A 16,234-nucleotide genomic window follows, 5' to 3' on the forward strand; every position below is an offset into this window, starting at 1 on the left:
GCTATCCGGGCTCTGAGAGTGCCTTGTTTCAGGAGTAGTGTAGTGTGTTTTGGCATAGCAAGCCTGCAGGTTCTTGGCACACTGTCCATCCCTTTGTTTCCTCCCGGAAAGGTAAGAAGACAAGAAGAGCCCAGCTGTTGCATCGGGCCAGTGGCCCACCTTGTCCGGCAACCTGTCTTTACATTGATCCAGCCATGGGGCCCATGGGAAGCCCAAAAGCAGGTGGTGGGGAGGAGCTCGGGTGGGGGGGTGCACAGCATTCTCCCCACTTGTGATTCGCAGTAACTAGACCCACTGCCTCCAACAGGGGACAGAGAACGTAGCCACTGCGACTAACCATCGTTCAAAGCCTTCCAAGTTGGTGCCGCTAACTTAGAGCCCTAATAGTTCTGAGATAGAAGAGAGAGACAGCCATTTGCTAACCCAGTGGTTCAATGATTATTATACACATTTTATCAGTTTAAAACTTGAACGGAATTACATAATAACAAATTATTAATACTGCAACACAGCAAAGGGTGGCCAACAACTGTCAGGATGGCCGAGCGGTCTAAGGCGCTGCGTTCAGGTCGCAGTCTCCCCTGGAGGCGTGGGTTCGAATCCCACTTCTGACAAAACCCTATTTTTGGTGCCTTTCCCAAAGAACGGGCTGGAGATACTGTATTCTTCTCCTTCTCCTTTTTGGGCGCACTGTGGATAGCTATCCTTCAATGAAAATTGATTGCGTACAATTCACACACTCCTGTCCGCTATCGCAGTTAATTGCAGTTTTAGTACCCCCAAAATTACTATCATTATTACTGTATGTGACTAAGCAGCTTGCAGATCAGCACAGAATGTAACTGCTTAAATCATTCTGTTTCGGTGTTTTATCGTTTCCTCTCTCTCATTCTCTCCCGTTTTGCCCCACGTTTCGGGCAAATGTGAAATTCGACTTCCTGGTTGATTTGTTTGATCTGGAATGAAGCCTGAAATAGGAATATGGAGTGCTCTATTTATGTAAGCATAATGGCGTGTGTTGATAGGCGAGAGTAAAGTTCAGTAGTGTGATTTCGCCATCTAGCGTTCACTTTCACGATTTTAACATCCCCTATTACATTCAACAGCTATCCAGGAAACAACTCTTTCGTAACTGGCCGGTTAGCTCAGTTGGTTAGAGCGTGGTGCTAATAACGCCAAGGTCGCGGGTTCGATCCCCGTACGGGCCAACTGTTTGTTTTTGGAACCTTTTCCAATGCAATATTGTTAATTCTCTCCGATTTTCACATGCTTTCATTTATTTTTTGACAAAATCCTGCAGGGAGCTGAATGGGAAACTGTATTGTGTAATCCAATGGGTGTTTCTTCAGACGCCTATCTGGTAAATAAAACTAATTTATTTCCCGCTCTGTGGTTATAATAGAGGCCTTCCACTCCGTTGTAATATGTTCATTATATCCGTTGTGATCTGTTGCGTTTTCGGTGTAGGGAGATAATTCAGATTATAAACGCGACGTCATTCCCAAACTTCAAACGAAACAAATACCAGTTAGCTAATTATTTGCTAAAATAGCAATGTTACATCCTGGTCAGGCTTACTGGGACTTTTTCGTGACAAGTGCCTTCTTAGCGCAGTAGGCAGCGCGTCAGTCTCATAATCTGAAGGTCCTGAGTTCGATCCTCAGAGAGGGCATGATATTTTTCAAAAACAAAAAAGTGTATTTCTAAACTAAGATATTTATGCGTAGAGTTAATGCCTTCTTCAGAGGCTGCTGAACACGTCTTTTGTTGACCCATTCTAAGCAGCTCAAAAGAAAGTATAATTTGGGGTGGGGGGTTAGGACGTAAGACGAACCCAGCTGGATCAACCCAATGGGCCCATCTATTCCACCATCTTGTTCTCACAGTGGCCAGACCACGTGAATAAACGCACAAGCAAGACCTGAGTGAAGCAACACTCTCACCCACCAAGAAACTGGTATTCAGAGGCATGTTTGAAACAGCCTCCATGCTTTCTCGTGTTTAAGTGATGTTTTAAGCCTTCCCTGTGCTGAGAGAAGGACCTCCTTTGTCACTTTCACACTAAGCAATAGGTTTACAGAAAAGCTTCTATACAGCATGTACAGATTTAATCCAAGGATGTGGAAAGCTGTTGGCTTTTCAGATTTTGCTTTCCAGATATAATTCCTGCCTGTTGGACATGCTGTTTGGGGTGGATTAGAGTCCCGTAACAAGATGAGAAGGCCACAGGCTCCTCGCCCCTGAACTAAGCCAAACATTTCACTGTGGGTGGGACGCATTTAGATTTTCTCTGCAAAAAGATTCGTATATATCACCCTAGGTAGTAGGACTAAGTCCCCTTCCACCAGATCAGACCATTGGTCAGCAATGCCAATTCAAATACTGTATCTTCATGGCTTCTGGTATGGGAGTCCTTTATTAGTCTAAACCTGTTGCGGCTTCCCCATCCTCCAAAATTTCCGCCCAACGTGGGGCTCGAACCCACGACCCTGAGATTAAGAGTCTCATGCTCTACCGACTGAGCTAGCCGGGCTGCTGGCTAATGGACCTTTTTCCCATCTCTTCCAAGCAGCTGTTTCTCAAAGCAGCTGAAAGATGCCCTTGCTCCCTGTCTCATAAAGGTAGACATGAAAATCACCCATTGAAACTGATCAGCGGTAGATTCAGGGCAAACAGAAGTCCAGCGGTTTGTGTAATTCATCACCATAAATGTGGTGACAGATTATCAGTGGCTTAGACATGCCTGACACTGGCTACCAGTTATGGAAACTAAATGGAACCTCCAGCTTCAGATATGGCATATCTTTTCTTATGGGAGTGGGGCTAGCGAGGAAATACAGTAGCAGTGCTGTTTTAGGAACATTCGCAGGGAAACCAAAATGCTTGTTTACAAAGCTATTGTACTATCAACCTTACTGTATGCTTGTGTACTGTACTGACAAATGCCATCTCCAACTCCTTGAAAGATTCCATCAACCGTGTCTCCGAATTTATTTACACATATCTCGGGAAGACAGGCGAACTAATGCCAGTGTACTGGAAGAAGCAAATATCACCAGTGTCGAAGCAAGGATTCTTCAACATCAACTGCATTGGACTGGTCATGTTGTGTGGATGCCTGGTTATTGTCTTCCAAAGCAACTACTCTATTCCAAAGCTAAAAATGGAAAACGTAATGCTGGTGGTCAACAAAAGAGGCTCAAAGACTCTCTCAAGGCAAATCTAAAAAAAATGTAATATACACACTGACAACTGAGAAACACTGGCCTGCGAGTGCTCCAGTTGGAGAACAGGCTTTACGAAAGGTGTCATAGACTCTGAAGACGCTCAAACTCTGGACGAAAGGGAGAAATGTGCTAAGAGGAAGGCACGCTTGGCAAACCCTCACTGTGATCAACTCCCACCTGGAAACCTATGTTCCCACTGTGGAAGGATGTGTGGATCCAGAATTGGCCTCCACAGTCACTTACGGACTCACTGTTAAGACTGTGTTCATGGAAGACAATCTTACTTGGCTACGAATGATCGCCAAAGAAGACAGTAGCAGTGCTGTTTTAGGGCACTGTTTATTATGGGATTGCTGAATACTTCAGGCTGACCACTGTGGGGAGCAGAATGCTGTGCCAAATAGACCTTTAACCTGACCAGGCTCTTCTGTTATGTCCTCAAGAGCTTTAAACCCTCCCAAATTATATAGTCACTCTGGACCTCTACTAATTTGTATTTACCTCTAAAAACGATTACCCACACATTGGAACTCCTTGCCTATTGACATCAACCAGGTGCCTTCACTGAACTCTTTTCAGCACCCGCTAAAAACATTTTTTTATTTAGGCAAGCCTATTGAGACATGTCAATGTCAAAATTTGTTTTAATTTGGTTTGTTTTTAGCTTACTATTGATTTTAATTATTTGTTGGATGTTTAGATACTTTTAAACTGATAATTTTGTTAATCTTTTTGTGAACTGATTGGATGTTTTACTACAATCAAGTGGTGCATAAATGTTGTGAAATAAATAATTATCTTGCCTCCCAAAAGAAACCCAGGGCAGCAAACACACAAATGATAAAATAAAAAATACACCTAAAAAGAATTCCAAAACAGTATAGGTGTAGACTGGGGAAGAGCTATACTTAAAAGGCTTGTTGGAAGAGGAAAGTCTTCAGTAGGTAGGGCTCAAAGTCAGAGATGGCAGGGACATTGCTAAGTACTGAAGAAAATAAACAGACCTAGAGTAAACCTATTTGCAAAATTAGGGTGACTTCCTGAGTTATGGGGTAGTTACAAGATTTTCTGGGACCTGTATGTTGAATAAAATGCAACATTCTACAAATCAGTAAGACAGTAAATTTCTGCCTGACAGCATTTCCCACATTGCAGAGTGGGGTCTGAAACCGAGCAGCACAGAAAACGCTCAAGAAACTATAGGGCAATTCAAGTTTTTAAAGTAGCAGGAAACAGAATTTACCACTACAGATCTACCTTCAAGTCATGTCCCAAGCTATCTAGTCTCTATAGTTAACCAAAAGAGGCGATGCTTAGCAATATCAGCTCATTTTACTGTGAAAGTAGGTGGCTCTTAAAAGAGCCTTTGGTTTTCTTTTTGGGAAGCCCAATAATCAGTTCTCCGGGGAAGCTCACTTGGAGCTGGTGTACTTGGTGACGGCCTTGGTGCCCTCGGAGACGGCGTGCTTGGCGAGCTCTCCGGGCAGCAGGAGTCGGACGGCGGTCTGGATCTCCCGGGAGGTGATGGTGGAGCGCTTGTTGTAGTGCGCCAGGCGGGAAGCCTCGGCCGCGATGCGCTCGAAGATGTCGTTGACGAAGGAGTTCATGATGCTCATGGCCTTGGAGGAGATGCCCGTGTCCGGGTGGACCTGCTTGAGCACCTTGTAGACGTAGATGGAGTAGCTCTCCTTGCGGCTCTTCTTGCGCTTCTTGTCGCCCTTCTTCTGGGTCTTGGTAATGGCCTTCTTGGAGCCCTTCTTGGCCGCGGGAGCGGATTTCGCTGGTTCAGGCATCTTCCAACTTTCTGCCGACAGCACCGAAGGAAAGAAAGTCGAGTAACAGCCGCGCTGCGAGCTCTCCTATTTATAGGACGCTTATGCAAATGAGGTATCGAAATGCTCTTGTCACAATTGGCTACAATCCTCGCTGACGCAAAAGAAAAAGAGAGGGGCGTGGTCCGGAATTTTGTTCTGCGCGCCGGTGAGCTCTCATTGGCCAACCGTTTCCCGCCGTCCTCTCTCAATGGCTGCATTTCTGAATTCCTTCTGCCGCTGGCGTCCTGCACGATCATTGGGCATTGAGTTCCAGAGGCTGACCAATCAGAACGTGCAGTCTCAAAACCAGGGGAAAGTATATAAGGAGCGGAATCGGGCACAGTTGCTTCATTCAGCATCGGAGGAGTTTGTTTGTGTGCATACTTTCAACGTCATCGCCATGTCTGGACGCGGCAAGCAAGGAGGCAAGGCTCGGGCCAAGGCAAAGACTCGCTCTTCTCGTGCCGGGCTCCAGTTCCCCGTGGGTCGTGTGCACCGTCTTCTGCGCAAAGGGAACTACGCAGAGCGCGTCGGAGCCGGAGCGCCCGTCTACTTGGCTGCTGTGCTGGAGTACCTGACTGCTGAGATCCTGGAGTTGGCCGGCAACGCTGCCCGGGACAACAAGAAGACCAGGATCATCCCTCGCCACTTACAGCTCGCCATCCGCAACGACGAGGAGCTGAACAAGCTGCTGGGCAGAGTCACTATCGCTCAGGGAGGCGTCCTCCCCAATATCCAGGCTGTGCTGTTGCCCAAGAAAACCGAGAGCCACAAGGCCAAAGGAAAGTAAAGCAATAAGAAAGGTGCTAAAAAGTAAAAAAGCCCAACCAACCCAAAGGCTCTTTTAAGAGCCACCTACAACTTCATAAAAAGAGCTGATTTTTCTCTTACTACTTGCGAGATGTAAAATCCCATGCGAAGCCTTGAGGAAGAGTTAGTAATTTATAAAATTATGGTCCTCCCGTTCGCGAGTCTCTTGCTAGAAGGGTTTTACGGCCCCTATAGCAGGCTGCGGTATCTTCCCCGAACAATACATTAAATGTACCGTATATAAAGCTTATAGAGGTTGGTGGGTGTGATTTTTTTTAAAAAATACAGTAACACAAAGAGCTGTACTTTGGGGATCAATGTTTCCAGTAAGAAGGCAAGTTGAATACACTGTTACGGACAGGGAGCTTTGTACATTACTGTAACAAGTAAACGCCACAACTGATACCCAAGTAACAATTTTGAATCTGATTCAAGTTTTCAGTTCGGCACAAAAGTTCTGATGATATAATGTAGCAGAATCTTTTTTCCCCGCTTCCAGTAGTAGTACAGGATAAAGAAAAGGGAGCCGAAGCGGCAGGGACTTAATTGGCTAGTATCTTAGCGCGGGAATTTTGAAAACAGTTTGGACCAATCGTAAAAAGCGCGGGACTTTTGAAAAAAGAATTTGGACCAATCACATACAAGTACGGAAGTTTCCGTCAAAGAAATGCGGCAACTAACCAGGAAATAGTCTCTCTCCCCTCCCCCCCTTCCCCTTTCAGGGAGCACCATAAAGGCTAATAAAGAGATTTTGGGATAAGCTTTCGTGGACCTAACTATTTTTCTGTTAATGTCTGAACTTCTAGAATTCGCTCATCTTCTGCCTCTCCCGCAACATGAAGCTTGTCCCCCCAACATAAATCCTGGCTACGCCCATAGTCATGGTCATGTTGTCCACAGGATCCAAACAAACAAAGATTGCCTCCGACCTATTCGCCGTCAGCTTTTTAACACAATCTTTATGCGCCATTACCTGGGAGGAAGTCTCTTTGAATTCAGCGGGTCTTATTTCTGAGCAACCATGTATAGGATTGCTCTGTGAAAGTATTAAATAGGACAATAGAGTAATTTAAGTACAGTGTAATCCAGAAGTAAATCCTATTGAATTCAATAGATCTTACTCTCAGATTAGGATTGCAGCCTTATTTAGGGTCCCAAATTGTGCGCTTTCTAAATATAGAGAAGTGGTAATGCATTGTACGCCGTCCTTTTGATGTTTGATTGGCAGCTTTTGTATCCTTTCAGATCGAAGCTGCCTAGCTATTACCAGGTGCCTTCTTAGCGCAGTAGGCAGCGCGTCAGTCTCATAATCTGAAGGTCCTGAGTTCGATCCTCAGAGAGGGCACATTTCATTTATGCCCTGCGTGTGTCCTCACCTAAAACATTTTTCTCTCAACAAAGAAAACAGAACACCACGAATTTCCCCGGGTAGTTTTCAAACGTTATTTATAAAATACCCTCTTGCCCGCAGTTTTGTAATCTAGAAGACACAACACAATTGGAAGGAGGTAAACCTCAAATGCAGACACCCTTTTTGTTCGTGTTCTAACACAGAGACATTGGTCAGCGACTAGCTCACCCACCATACAGCTCAAAAATAACCCTAGATGCTGTGATCTCTTAAGTGCCTTTGCAAAACGCGCATCTCCAGTTTAAATAAAATAAAATCCAGAATGAGAGTTGTGCCCGGGATTGAAATAAAGAAAGAAATCCAACCGAAATACAGTTCTTGCATAAACTCTCTTTTTTAGAGTAACGCTATATAGATGGTGATTCAAAACATTGCTTTCAGCAGCCCGGCTAGCTCAGTCGGTAGAGCATGAGACTCTTAATCTCAGGGTCGTGGGTTCGAGCCCCACGTTGGGCGCAGAATTTTTCTCCCCCTTCACTGCTTATTCCTTCAAAAAAACCTTTGTTTCTTCCAAAGCCAACAACTTTTTTTTTTTGCGTTACACACCACACGTCGATCGTTGCTTCAGTTCATTGTACACTGTATCATTATGGTATCTTTAGAGCTGCTTATACAGTATAAAGGAACGTTAAGCTACCTTTTTTGGGGGGAGGGGGTGCTTTTTCATACACGGAAGAAATAATGCGAGAGCCAATCAGGTAGCAGGAAGGAAAGGCAAGGAAATTGTACAGCAGAGTGCTGTAAATAAAACAAAAATGCCAGAAACTGTATTTGGGACGAGGGGAAAAAATATTGAGCTAGCAGAGGATGGTTTCGATCCATCGACCTCTGGGTTATGGGCCCAGCACGCTTCCGCTGCGCCACTCTGCTGCACGGGTATTTAGCCTTCATTAAGATTCCTAAAAACACTGCTCCCGTCTGTGCTTTACATTCTGATTAAGGCTTGAGAAACCTTTCTCACGCTCACCTTGCAGAGACTCCCTGCCTGCTAATTTTGCCTTGGAAGTGAAACCCTTCTGCAGCCACCCGTACAGCGGGACGGGAAAAATAATCCATCTGGAGTTTTGTACGCGCTATGCAACTCTGTATCCTAACCCGCCGCCTAGGAAAGAAACAAGCAAGGAAATCTATTGGGTCAGGGAAGGAATTACAATTCCTTGAGATCTCACCCCAACGGTTCCTCAATGAGCTCCAGGAGGCAAGGTTTCGGATTGCACAGGGCAGTTCTTTCGGCTTGAACCTAAACTCTGCTCCTGTTTTGAGGTGAGGGATGATTTGTGGACACGTTGAGACCCGCAGTGGTTTGGCTACTTTCAGACGTGCGTGTTCCCGTGGAACATGCGTGAATACTTTAAAGTGGGTTTCTTGCACTGATCACACAGTATTGTTTTTAATATTCGGTTGGAAGCCGCTCAGAGTGGCTGGGGGAACCCAGCTAGATGGGCGTGGTATAAATTATTCTTCTTATTATTATTAATTATTCTTCTTATTATTATTACTCTATTGTTTTTAAAAGAATCCTGTCATTTGATTCCTGAGAGGGACTACACGATTATTATTACTTTTACTTGCTTACTTACAAACCCTGTTGAATCAGATCACAGATCCATTTGACCTAGAATCTGCCCCCAACCTCTTCCACTGTGGGGAGCCAGATGGTTTTGTGAAATCGCACAAGCATGGCATAAAAGAAACGAACTTCTGCGCGCCTATAACTTTGGTTGCTAGGCAGCAGGTATATTTAAAGAGATACAATTCCTCTGAACATGGAAGTTCCATTGCACTATCAGAGCTAGCAAGAGCCGCTTTAGCAGGAAGATCCTCGTAGCACGCCGTGATCGTATAGTGGTTAGTACTCTGCGTTGTGGCCGCAGCAACCTCGGTTCGAATCCGAGTCACGGCAAATTGAGGGTTAGGTTTTTTTTAAACCCAGTTCTGAATAAGTGTTAACATGGCACCCTAATAAGTTTATTTATTTAGCAATCTGTATATATCCTTCAACTGAAAGCAGAAAACATCCTATGAAATTAAAAAACAAGATAGGGAATTTTATTTAAAAATAGTAAGAAAAACCAGACATTCAACAAAATTTCTGAACTGTAGATAAAACCAACATATTTTAATAGCAGATATACATAACCAGGTTTCTTTTATTTGGTGATAGCACTTTCTTGTTGCTCATGGCAGTCATTTTTTGCTGTCCCCCCAAGGCATTTTAATCAATATTTATGATTATTTTAAAACACTCACACAAAACCATGGTACAATTATTTTCATCTCCCCTTCCTTCTAGCCACGGAGCTTACTTTTTTTTTATCCCGACCTACATCACAGGATTGTTGCGAGAATAAAATAGGGAGAGGGAGAACGAGCTTGAGTTTGTTGGTGGCAGGGTGTGATAAAAACACAATAACTAGGATATTGTTAGTGTGTGTGAATCAGTTTTAGCTGGTCAGAAATTATTTACTTGCTACATTTGAAAGCACTTTTTATAAACACCAACTTTTCTTGGGTACCTATGTGAACACTGGCTGGCATATGTTGATCTTTATGTGTAAACTAACATGGATGTAACATGGATGTTTCTCCTGTTGTTAGTGGGCTGAGCTCCTCTTTCATTACAGAAGGCACAATTTTTGTGACGTGAACAATTCTTTTATTTATTTTCCCGATAACAGTTATCCTTCAGGTTACAGAGCAGTACCACTTTTCAGACAGGTAAAAATGGTAAATGCAATGGGAAGCAAGATCTGTTGCCATCCTTTGTGGCTATTCTTTATGCCATGGGAAGGCAAACTAAGGCCGGGGGGGGGGCAGATCTGGCCCAATCACCTTCTAAATCTGGCCCGCGGACGGTCCAGGAATCAGCGTGTTTTTACATGAGTAGAATGTGTCCTTTTATTTGTTATGGAAAAATCTAGGTGTGAGGCTGCTCAGTCACCCAGCTCGTCGGGCAGAGCCCACGGGTCCCTGCGGAATAAAGGAAGGGGTCCAGTCAACCCGAGCAAATAGCTGTAGACCAAAGTTTATTGCACAACAGGTTCAAAGAGCAAATTTGAACCCTGAGGATGGGGTGACAAAGACTTTAAAAACTTTCCCACTATATCCCAGAATACAGTTCGTACAGCATCACTGCTACATCATTGCTACATCACTGACATGTCACAGAAAGGGAGGGGTTAACCTTGGCAAACATGTCCAGACAAGTCCTTGGTACAAGATTAGCATAAGCAGACATGGCAGGGCAAGACTCAGGTATAAGAGTAGCATAGACAAATATGTCTTAAGTACCCACCACCCAAAAGTACAATAGAACTTCCTTTGCATGTCTGGACCCCTTGGCAAGTCTGGTGATGAGATTTGGCTTCCATGAGCCCAGCAATTGTCACCTCTGGGAACTTCCTGGAGTCCTTTTTCAAGGGGAAAATAGCTTTGGAATGGAGGGAACTGGCAAAGGAGATGATTTTATATTCTTTTTAAAGCTAGGTAACTTCCCTGAGCTGTCAAGTTGAAAGGATACATTCGGTCATAATATTTGTAATATTTAACTTTAAAGATGTGCCTCCCCCGTAATTTCCATAACATATTTAAAATGCATCTCTGGGTGATAATAATAATAATAATAATAATAATAATAATAATAATAATAATAATAGTTGTTGTTGTTGTTTAGTCATTTAGTTGTGTCCGACTCTTCGTGACCCCATGGACCAGAGCACGCCAGGCACTTCTGTCCTCCACTGCCTCCTGCAGTTTGGTCAGATTCGTGTTTGTAGCTTCGAGAACACTTTACAATGTAATAATAATATAATAATAATAATAATACCTTTATTGTCAATGTACCACCTGTGTACAATGAAATTAACAATTAATTACAATTAAATTATTTGTGGGGCATAGGAATTCGTTCATTTTTTTTCTTTCAAAATATAGTCCGGCCCCCCACAAGGTATGAGTGACAGTGGACCGGCCCCCTGCTGAAAAAGTTTGCTGACCCCTGCTTTATGCCCTCAGGAGTTGCCCAACAGTATTAAGGTTTCATTTGTATCTTTGGACTACAATCCCCATCAGTCTCAGCCACTAGACTGGCCAGGGATGATGGGAGTTGTAGTCCCAAAGATCCAGAAGTCAGCATTTGGGGCAACCTTTCTCAATCTGGGGTCCCCAGATGTTCTTGACCTGCAACTCCCGCCATCCCTGACCAGCCGTGCTAGCTAGGAATGATGGGAGTTGTAGTCCAGTAACACCTAGGGACCCAAGGTTGAGAGAGACTGGTTTTTTGGGGGGAAGGTTGAATTAAAGCATTGTTACAAATAAGCTCCCCCGTCTTGTGGGACGAGCAGTTCCAGGGGCAATTCTAAAGGATTTATCTTCCATAGGATGAGAGAGCTCTGGAGTCTCTCTGAGATATTTGATTTACAGTGGTACCTCAGGTTAAGTACTTAATTTGTTCCGGAGGTCTGTACTTAACCTGAAACTGTTCTTAATCTGAAGCACCACTTTAGCTAATGGGGCCTCCTGCTGCTGCCGCGCCGCCGGAGCACGATTTCTGTTCTCATCCTGAAGCAAAGTTCTTAACCTGAAGCAGTATTTCTGGGTTAGCGGAGTGTGTAACCTGAAGCGTATGTAACCTGAGGTACCACTGTATTTGCAAATTTATGGGCAGATGGATTTTAAGCAGAGGGAGATACGCTCCTCTAAGCCAGTGTTTCCCAACCGGTGTTCCGCGGCACACTAGTGTGCCGCGAGACGTTGCCTGGTGTGCCGTGGGAGGGAGGCGGGCGAGTCGGGCGGCGAGAGGCGGGGCGGCGGTGGTGAGGAGAGGCTGCCCAGCGCGGGGCTCTCGCCGTCTGCCTGCGGCTAGTCATCTGCAATGACTAAGGAAGGCAGCGCGGCAGGTTCCCTCTCCCCGCCTTTCTTTCAGAGATTTATTGCTGCGCTGGAGGGAGCAATGGGATCCGGAGGCCCAGAAGGACAAAGGCAGTTGCCCACGAGTCGGGAGGAGTCTCACTCAAATGGGGCATTGCTCAAAGGGGAACGTCTCCCTCAAAAGGGGAAGAATGTGGTTTGCCCATGGGTTGGGGGGGGGGGGAGAAGACACAGCGCCAGCCACCCGTCTTTTTCTGAGCTGGCTGCTATTGAGCGGATGGCAAGGGAAACAACTGTGGGAAAGACAGCAACCTCCGGGAAATTCTTGGCGTTGGCCTTAAGGCATTCAGAAGTGTGTGTGTGTGTGTGTGTGTGTGTGTGTGTGAGAGAGAGAGAGAGAGAGAGAGAGAGAGAGACCATGTTTATCAGATCTCTCACTTGAATCTGAAACTCTCGAGGGACCCTGTTTTCACACTTTTTAAACATTTTGAATGGATCACTTGTTTAAAATCTCACCACTTTTGTTTATATGGCATTGAAACGCTTTTACTACTGGGCTATGGCATGAAGTATTGTCTGCAAATCCAACCTTTTGGCTTTCTTTCTTCTTCTTCGGGGTGAGGAGAGTGGAGGTAGGTTGGGGAAAAGTTCCCCAAAACTTTAGAAATACTTCCCCAGTGTATATTCTTGCTTTCTTCCAGTGTCCACTGCTACTTACGGTAACAGGGACACCAAAGCTGGCATTTCCAAAGCAAGACTCGGCCCCAGGCAGGATCCTGCAAAGGTTTTTCAATGCAAACTGTTGCAGGCCACCCCAATCTACAAGTGATGAGAGAATCCAGGGGTTCCAAGTGCTTGCGCAGGTTTTGTTTCCCCAGAATGAAGGTCAGTGGAGACTGTGGTGTCTTTAGAACATATGGTTTTATTTACACATCTATGCAACCTGAGCATAAGATGGAGGGGCTCACAGAATTAACCGATCTTCCTTCTCCGTTATGTATGAGCACCAATCAGACAACTGCAAAATGAAAGACAGTAATCAAAGCTTTGGATCCAGCCCAGAACAAGCATGTCTCTAGGTCTCCAGCTTCCATTCTGCTTCTAGCCCAGCTCACTTACATACAACTCTGAGTACCAAAAACACGCACAATCATTTCTGTTAAAAACAAAACCAGACAATGTAAAATACTTTCTTTGTGTTTATTTGATTCCTATTAAAGAGAATTACTTTATATATAGTCAATATAGGCACAGAGTTAATTTTTTAAACATTTTCTAATGGTGGTGTGCCTCGAGATTTTTTTCATGAAACAAGTGTGCCTTTGCCCAAAAAAGGTTGGGAAACACTGCTCTAAGCAGACGGCAGAGTCTGCGTTGCATTAGCAGGAAGCAGCTTGTCCTTCCCTCTGCAAGGCTGGGACGCCATTTTCAGCAAACGCCCGCCTTCCTCTTTGAATCTGTTGTAAACAAAAATTGCCCTTTTCCCTTATGGGGTATCCAAGAGCCCATATAGAGTCCTTACATAGGTTCCCTATTGGTAGGAGAAAATAACAGAGGCCAACCCGAGAATATTGAGAAGCAAAGCAGCTAGTAAGCCTGATCTTTATTGATCTGTTGCAACAGGGTGCTCCCCTCACACGCAGGAGAGAGGAGGAACCCAGAAAAATGGCGCGCAAGGCCTTATAAAGACTTTTGAAATTCCCATCCTGTAGATCAGGACCACCCCCAGAAACATCATACATGCATCACAGAAAAGGCGGTCTTAAAACAGAAATTTGAATGTTGTTTTTCTCCTGTCCTTTATCTCCTGTCTGGCAGGTTACTTGATTGGATTGCCTGGGTAGCCTGGGCAGTCTTTTGTAATGATAAATACTTAGTTCCTGGGCCAGGTCACAGGCTCACACCCTCTTCATATCTTAAATGTGCCATTAAGACAGGATTTGTGAGAAAAGAGACAATGGGGAGGTTTCCCACTTTGACCTTGCAGAGAAAACATTTGCTCAGTTTAGGAATCAAAATGGTTCCAGGTCGGTCTTCCTGTGCTGCTCTATGTACGTACTTGGTTGGTACGCTTATGAATATTACCATATATCTAAGACCTCAAAATTCCTATCAGAAATCCAAACTGCAAACTCGCCATTTCTGGGCCGCCCCCCCTCCCCCGCCCCAAACCACACATCTAGCAGTTCAGAGCAAGCGGAGGCGGCGGCTCCCCGAGTCTGCAGAGTGGTCCTATACTGCCACCTTGTGGCCATAATAGAAAGCAGCAACGGTAAAGATAAAAGGGAATGGGCAGAGACGTGGTTCAGCAGGTTCGCTCCTTTGGATAAACTTTATTTTCATATTTGGAACTACAGCCGATTATAGTAAAGGATTTCCATTTTCAATGCACATGTGATCTTTATGTAGGGTTGTCATGGGTTTTATGTAGGGTTGTCATGTTTCAGAAGATGAAGATCTGGACACAAAAGCTGTTGAGTTTTTTGGGGGGACAATGTTGTTGAGCTTTCCCCCCCAAAAGCACAAAAAAATTGAAATTCGCCAAAAAACAACAACACTTCTGACATGGGTTGCCATACCGCCGGGTTCTCCCAGACATTTTCACCGTTTTGCCAGTGGGGAATTATGCAACGCAGCTATGATAGCCTCCCATTACATCCAGAATTTCCCCGCACTTGGGTCTGTAGCTGTTTCTGGATTACAATTCCCATCATCCCTGACCACTGGTCCTGCCAGGTAGGAGTGATGGGAGTTGTAGTTCAAAAACAGCTGGAGACTCAAGTGTTATAAGAAAAAGACTGCTCTTTTATTCCCTTATGGGGTACCCAAGAGCCCATCTAGACTCCTCTTTTTAGGTTCTCTATGGGTAGGAGAAAATAACAGAGGCCAACCAGAGAATATTGAGAAGCAAGGCAGCTACTAAGCCTGATCTTTATTAAAGCTGTTGCAACAGGGTACTCCCACCACACATGGGGGCGGGGGAGGGGGGAGAGAAGACCTTGAGCACAGTTGTGCAAGCCCTTATATAGACTTTTTAAATTGCCCACCTTCAAACTCCATACCACCCCCAGAAACATCATACATACATCACAGAAGGGGTGGTCTAAAACAGAATCCTGAGTGTGTTGTTTATCTCCTGTCTGGCAAGTTACCTGATTGCATTATCCGGGTTTTGGCCACTCTTTTGTTATTATAATTCCTGAATCTAGGTCACAGGCTCACACCCTGTTCATATCTTGAACGTGCCCTTAAGACAGGATTTGTGAGGAAAGAGACAATGGGGAGGTTTCCCACTTTGACCTTGCAGAGAAATATTTGAGGTCAATTTGTTCAGGACCAAATCTGTGGGGTTTCAGACATGTGGTTTATATATACAGTTATGAACATTTTTTTAAATACATGACCTTAAAATTCTTATGATAAAATGCACTCGAAAGTGTAGCAGAACACCGGCTTTTGACCTAACGTGTTCTAACCTCCCTGCAAACTAATCACTCATTAAATAGCCACTGTCATCCAATCAAATCAGGCTGAATGCTCAATAAACAGGTTGTCTGCCAGTGTGGTGTAGTGGTTAAGAGCGGTAGTCTAGTAATCTGGGGAACCGGGTTCGCGTCTCCGCTCCTCCACATGCAGCTGCTGGGTGACCTTGGGCCAGTCACACTTCTCTGAAGTCTCTCAGCCCCACTCACCTCACAGAGTGTTTGTTGTGGGGGAGGAAGGGAAAGGAGAATGTTAGCCGCTTTGAGACTCCTTAAAGGGAGTGAAAGGCGGGATATCAAATCCAAACTCTTCTTCTTCTGTGTGAAAGTACCTCCATAATACAGTAGTGTCATAACAGGGCATGCACAGAGATTGTGACCACCAACATAGCAGTGGCCCAGATCCCTGCAGGAAGCACACAAGCAAGACCAGGCACAACAGCACTCTCCCCTCCCTCTGGAGGTTCCCAGAAAAGGGTTTTCAGCACTTCTGCCTCCTGAATGGTGCCCTCTATCTAGATCAGGCGTGGGGAATCTCTGGCTCTCCAGGTGTTGTGGAACTACAACCAGTGGCGTAGCGTGGGTTCTCAGCACCCGGGGCAAGGCAAGTAATTTGCGCCC

At 44.9% G+C, this 16,234-nt stretch overlaps 2 protein-coding genes across 2 annotated transcripts; one reads left to right on the forward strand and one right to left on the reverse strand.

Annotated features, from left to right (window-relative positions):
• Positions 1–4,540: 4,540 nt before the first annotated feature.
• Positions 4,541–5,041, reverse strand: LOC310691465 (histone H2B 1/2/3/4/6-like). Its single transcript, XM_083471282.1, has one exon. The coding sequence runs from the start codon at positions 5,018–5,020 to the stop codon at positions 4,640–4,642; it is 381 nt and encodes a 126-aa protein (XP_083327408.1). The 5' UTR covers positions 5,021–5,041; the 3' UTR covers positions 4,541–4,639.
• A 188-nt stretch (positions 5,042–5,229) lies between these two features.
• Positions 5,230–5,931, forward strand: LOC310691459 (histone H2A type 2-C-like). The gene has a single exon (XM_083471273.1). It carries the CDS (start codon positions 5,250–5,252, stop codon positions 5,829–5,831), a length of 582 nt encoding a protein of 193 aa, XP_083327399.1. The 5' UTR covers positions 5,230–5,249; the 3' UTR covers positions 5,832–5,931.
• The last annotated feature ends 10,303 nt before the right edge of the window (positions 5,932–16,234 follow it).

This window comes from Podarcis liolepis (assembly GCF_965112155.1).
Source record: "Podarcis liolepis genome assembly, chromosome: 13".
Taxonomy (NCBI): domain Eukaryota; kingdom Metazoa; phylum Chordata; class Lepidosauria; order Squamata; family Lacertidae; genus Podarcis; species Podarcis liolepis.

Excerpts from the sequence above, each read along its gene's own strand:
- LOC310691459 (XM_083471273.1), top strand. The coding sequence starts at position 5,250 with ATGGCTGCATTTCTGAATTCCTTCTGCCGCTGGCGTCCTGCACGATCA.
- LOC310691465 (XM_083471282.1), bottom strand. The coding sequence starts at position 5,020 with ATGCCTGAACCAGCGAAATCCGCTCCCGCGGCCAAGAAGGGCTCCAAG.